Source organism: Trachemys scripta, chromosome 9, assembly GCF_013100865.1.
Source record: "Trachemys scripta elegans isolate TJP31775 chromosome 9, CAS_Tse_1.0, whole genome shotgun sequence".
Taxonomy (NCBI): domain Eukaryota; kingdom Metazoa; phylum Chordata; order Testudines; family Emydidae; genus Trachemys; species Trachemys scripta.
In genome coordinates, this window is record NC_048306.1 from 77,637,122 (window position 1) to 77,643,302 (window position 6,181).

The 6,181-nt window shown below is 36.7% G+C and overlaps 1 protein-coding gene across 1 annotated transcript in view; it reads left to right on the forward strand.

Annotated features, from left to right (window-relative positions):
* MED12L (mediator complex subunit 12L) overlaps positions 1-4,830 on the forward strand; it is a 317,383-nt gene extending 312,553 nt beyond the window's left edge. The window contains exon 44 of the mRNA XM_034780703.1: positions 3,000-4,830. Coding sequence (XP_034636594.1) covers positions 3,000-3,052 — 53 coding nt within the window. The 3' untranslated portion in view covers positions 3,053-4,830. The remainder of the gene's footprint in view (positions 1-2,999) is intronic.
* The last annotated feature ends 1,351 nt before the right edge of the window (positions 4,831-6,181 follow it).

Sequence of the window (6,181 nt, forward strand, 5' to 3'; positions counted from 1 at the left end):
TTTCTGGTTCCACACTTATCTTGTTTACCACACATGATCTCAACCCATACCTTAAGTTATATCAGTAAGGTCCTATTGTTTGGACTAATTCAGTCTTTGTCTCCTTTTGTACCTTTTCCCATTAACATTTGTTGTTATAGGTTATTGTGACAGCTTATGAACTTGTACTCATGTTTTTCAGTTAACCTCACAGTTAGGGTAAACTTATCGGCCCAATTATCACAACACCCCTAAAGTCAGGACTGCAGAATGGACTTGCACTTGGGTCCCAGAGGAGAACTGTTTTTCATTACTAGTTAAGAAAAGCATTTTGACAATTCCATTATTTTTTCTAACCAATTGCAAGTATCAACATCCTGCTAGATCAAGTATGCGTGATTAAGTAATATTGCTTTGAGCAGCCTCATTTATGTTATGCAGAATACTACGATGCCAGGGTTCTTCATATTCAAGATATCAATGCTGTGGAACTGCTATAGTTGGGAGAAGCTCCCACCTGTTGAGTGCTGGAAATTTTTTCTCTAAACTACGTTCAGGGGGAAAAAAAGAAAAAGAGAAGAATAAATATTGTCTATTAGTAATAGCCAGTTGGGTATTGGAACCTCATAATCTGTTAATTTATAGTTGGTCCATAGAATTTATTTTTCCCTCAAATCCAAATCCATAAGGTTCAGATGGGCGAAAATATAGGTGGTACAATACTTACCAGTCTGCAATCCTAAATTAGCTGGATGTTCCTGACTTAAAAAATCATGGGTGAAATCCTCACCCCACTGAAGTCAATTGCAAAGCTCGCATTAGATTCACTGGGGTCAGGATTCCACCCTCTCAGTGAAATCTAACTTGATACCTTTTTTCCTTTCAGATTACAAATTTGGTTAATAAATGTAATAGAGCTGATGAAATATACTTAGACTTCTGTAAGGCAGTGGACTTGGTACCGGATTATATGTTAATATAAAATTAATGTAGCACACATTAAATGGATTAAAAGCTGGATAACTGATAGGCCTTGAAATGTAACTCTAAACAGGGAATTGTCATCAAGCAGGTGTGTTTCCAGTGGGATCCCACAGGGATCCATTTTTGGTCCTCCACAATTTAACATATTTATCAGTGAACTGGAAGAAAATATAAAATCATCATTGATGAAGTATGCAGGTGACACAAAAATTGGGGGAATCATAAATAACGAAGAGGAGGATAGAACTAATGGGATTCTGGGATGCATGAACTGGGGAATCTTGAGTAGGAGAGAGGTTATTTGACCTCTGTATTTAGGACTGATGTGACCACTGGTGGAATACTGTGTCCAGTTCTGGTGCTCACAGTTCAAGAAGGATGTTGATAAATTAAAGTGGGTTCAAAGAAGAGCCCAAGAATGATTGAAGGATTAGAAAACATGCCTTAGAGAGAGAGACTCAAGTCGCTCAATCTATTCATCTTGGCAAAGAGAAGGTTATGGGGTAATTTGATTACAGTCTACGAGTACCCATATGGGGAAGTAATATTTAATAATGGGTTCTTCAGTCTAGCAGAGAAAGGTATAATATGATCAAATGGCTGGAAGTTGAAGCTAGACAAATTCAGACTGGAAATAAGGTGTAATTTTTTTAACAGTGAGAGTAATTTACCAACAGTTGTGATAGATTCTCAATCACTGACGACAATTTTTAAATCAAGATTGGATGTTTTTCTAAAAGATATGCTCTAGAATTATTTTGGGGACGTTCTATGGCCTGTGTGATACAGGTCAGTCTAAATGATCACAGTGGTCCCTTCTGGCCTTAGAATCTATTAAATAGGCCCCAATCCTGGAAACACTTACATACTTAACTTTATTGTTATGAGGAGTCCTATTGAAATCAGTAGGGCTACTTACAGTAGTAAAATTAAGCACATCTGTAAGTATTTGCAATCCTGAGGCCTCAGTGATGAGCAAGTCTAGCATTACACTTACCAACATTAGGTTTTAGAGGAAACACCCAAGCAATAGTAATTAATAAATGAAAGCAGTTCATACCTCTTGGTCTATAGTGTTTGTCTATCTACACTCAGGAAACCCTTTTGCACTGGTTTACATTTGGAAAGTTTCCTTCAGATGGTAAGAACTAAGAATTTTTCTTCATGCAGGAAGGATCTAAAGGATTACAAAAGGGGATAAAATTTCTAAGAGATTCTTCTTCCAAAGATTTTTGTCCAATGTGGGATTGAGAGTGGGACCAAGGTTTGGTCACCCACAAATTCTGCTGACTCCGAGGTTCCAACCACCCACCAGTTGTGTCCCCATCGTCCATGACTCCACTGAAGCCAAACTGCCCTAGGACAACCCTTGCCTGCTTAAAGGCAGGCCCATCCACACCATGCAAAAGGCACAGCTTGAAGTTAACAGGGTCTGGGACTATATTATCTTTTCTCTCAAATCTCCATATGATGGGAAGGGGCTTACATGTATCTGCACTCATCCTGCCCACCTGCAGGGTGTTGGAAAAGGATGTAGGATACTTTCTTGGAAGCAATGAGCCACCCTTTCAGAGAGGGGAAGTGTGATTCACATGTGGATCAGGGAAATATAGGTGGGGAGTCCTCCCTTTTTTTAATGAAAGGTTAAATGCTGCAGAAACTGATGAGACCATCAAAGAAATGTGGGTTACCCAGGAAAACAAGTGTTACAAAATAGTTGCTTTTTACTTTATCATTTTAGGCATGTCATTTGCTTACACGTAATTATTGTTTGAAAGGTCATCTTAAGGGCCCATCCTGCAATCCTGGAGCAGACAAAGCTTCCCTGGAATTTTGTTTGTGGTGGTTGTGCAAAATCCAGCCCTTAAATTGCAACTGTTCAGCATTGAAAAGTCCTCATTTTCTGAATGGATAGTTCTGAGCCTTGTTTATTGCTTACTATGGTGATTTGAAATATAGGTATTTATTTCTTCATTTATAATTTTGTACAGTGCACACAACACATGTAAACACTGTGCTTTATTTTTGTTATTTAGGTAACCAGCCACAACAAGGGGTGAACCAATATGGGCATTCTTCACACTTCTGAATTTGGAAGGTGGGATCAAGATGTAGTGTTATGTTTGCACTGAAGAAAAATCAAAATTCAATGCACTAGTTATTGCTAGAAAGCAAATTTTTATTTTTTTTCTCTTTAATTTTTTCAATACGTATTTTTTGTGCTGCAATTGATGTGAATATGTAACAAAGTGAAAGATTTTTTTTTTTGCATTTAACTGGAATTAAATGTATGATTTGTGGGCTTATTTAAAGAACACAGTTGTTGCAAAGACTTTGGTGCTTTTTAGGGTACTGTTACTTTAAAAGGGTTAAAGAATGGATTTATTTATTTGTGGGAAACATATTTTCTTTTTTTTAAGAACTGCACTGGACCAAACTACTGATTTGAAAGGCACTTCCAATTTTGGCATGAAGATTGATTTGTTCATTAAAGTGTTCTCCTTTGTTCTTCAACAGTAAAATGAACATTGATTTAAATCATATTAATTTTGACTGTTTGTAATTTTCATAAGCACTTTATAAAGTTCTTTGTTTAAAAGTACCCAATTTTCTCTTGCTTTCATTGTGGAAAGAAGGTGCTGAAGTGGGTTTCTTGCTTGTATTAGAACTTCCTAAGATTTATATAAAAAGCCACAATGTAACTAATAAATCTACTAGAAGTAGCTGTGCTTCACATTTTTCTTTTTAATGCAAAGTTCATTGGCAGTGAACCTTGTGAGGGTACAAAATGTGGTAACAAAGCCCTGAATAGCCACAACAGATTTTGCTCTAAATCCATTTAGGGCCTGAACCAAGTCCTGTTGAAATCTGATGACAATCTTTCCATTGACTTCAACGGGAATTGGATCTCTGGGTCTCGTGCTAGGTTCAACAAAAGTCTCTTTCCAGCTTTTGCCCTTTGGAAGCTTGTGCCAGGCTAGAAAAGCCCTCCCAAATCCCTTTTGCTGTTTCTGTAGTGCTCTAGCTGGGTCTCATGTCTATTGACCTTGACCTAAATGAGTTCTTCCTCTAATAGATTTATTTATTTTGTATGGTAAGTACTTAAATTTTGAATTTAATTCTTAATGTTGGGTGATAGTCTTGGTTGTGTAATGCATACTGCATTTATAAATTTGGTGCAAAAGCACAAGTTATACATTACATTTATTATGAAGAGGTATAACTATTTTAACCTTGTTCAAGTATGTGGTATATTTGCTCATATTAGAGTAAAAAAATCAGAATAAATTTACTATGGGTTCATGTAATTTAAGAGTTACTCCATATGATTTTTTTTTTTTTTTAGAATAAGATGCACAAATTTTGAATGTGAAACATGTAGGGCATTTCAAAATATATGGGAATTTTGTTCTCATGTTCTGTATTAACTCATCTTTTCATTTGCCATAATACAAGTGTACTGTTTGGTATCCTAGTCAGACTTGCATTGAATAGAAAAGAGTCAGCACTCAGCAAACATTGTAGTACTGTATGACATCACAGATAATTCAATTTTTATAAACAGTTTAGTGTGGAAAATCATAATATCAATAATTTGTATCTAATTCTGACTTCCACACTGCAAAGTCTTATCCGTACAAGCAACCAGTAGGATGGGTCAGCATCTTTACTGAAATAAAATTCTTGTGAACTGCTTTGTACATTGTGAAAATTATTTAGCTCAAAAATTCTTCACTTGACCATCTCAGCTTGTACAGACCTTTATCAAAACAGAAAGGCCACTCATTCCACTAAATGAATAGGTTGTCTGTTTTGAAAAGTTAACATATACCTGTACATTTATTTTCTTATTTTTTGTACATTAGGTATTTCAAAAAAAGCCTGATGCAAGTTGATATCCCTGTCCTTTCAGGTGACTGCATATTACTAGAATAGTATCCACCACAGAAAAGCAGATTTAAGACCAGTTTCTGTCCTCAGCCACATACATACAACACCACTCACTGCAGTGGGGCATCGTGGTTTTAGCTGAGGGCAAAACCTGGAGGTGCATATTTACTTAGAAGAATTTGTTTGTTTACAAATTAATGGCATTGAAAGTGTCAGAAGCAAAACACAATTTTAACTTTAATTTTCTTTCGGAGCAAAGATTTAAAACTGTGTTAAACAAAAATAACCCAGATTACCGTCTAATCAACTTTAGTGGTCCCTGGGGACCTAGTCAGCAAAAGTATTCAAGGCTGCCTGTGCCTTGCAAAGCCCCAGAAGTTCTTGGGTCCTGACTCTGCTTGAGTCAAAGTTATTCAGCAAAAAAGATCAGGTTGAAACAATAGCTCTTTTAAAACCAAATGAACAAGCTGGCAACTTTTTGATCCTAAGGTTTTGGAACTGGCTAGGAAGCTCATGCAAATAACTTTTCCACCAACTCATTGTTCCTAGTTACTTTGAACTACACAGCAAATCAGAATAACTGTGGTGTGTGACAACAATTAGGAAGATTTATTAACACCACATTAGTGGCAGTTCTTCAAATGGTTCTAATTTTTGCTGCTTTTTCAATGAAAATGTGTTTTGGTTTCCTGTGGGCTAGAATTATTTCCCTTCACTGTCCCTTGAATGGTTTGTAACAGGGGTGAAATTCTTTGTTAATCCTCTGGGCAACTGTCCTTTAGTGCTCTTCATTGCGGACTAAAGACATTCCTGAGATTAAGCAAACAGAACTATTTAATCCAGCCAATTTTCTTCTACCACTCTATCAGTACTAAGGAAGGAAGGAATAAGCAGCTTCATATATGTGGCTGATCTCAGGAAGTGATTGATCCACTACAAAACAGTCAGTCACGCTTTAGGCTGTGGCCTCTTTTAAAGTTCTTCCCCAGCTCACTAAAATTTAGTCAAATGGGTAGAATCTGCACTCAGATCTTGGGAACATCCTGACCATGTTCTGAGTGTCAAGAACCTGCATGACCTATGGGGTAATTCAATAGATGGGTTGTTAGCGTACAGGGGTTTCTGTTATGGTGCTTTTTGTGTGTAATCGAGCTATGCCTATTTTTTCCAATAATAGTTTTAAATATTGTATGACATTTTACTGATGTAAGGTACTAGAATGGTGTTACATGGTAGCAGCTGCTCTACACCGTTTCCTGTATCCAACAGGTTTTCTGTGGTTACTGCTAAAGAGGCATTAATTTCTACTCTGCAATCTCTGATCCCT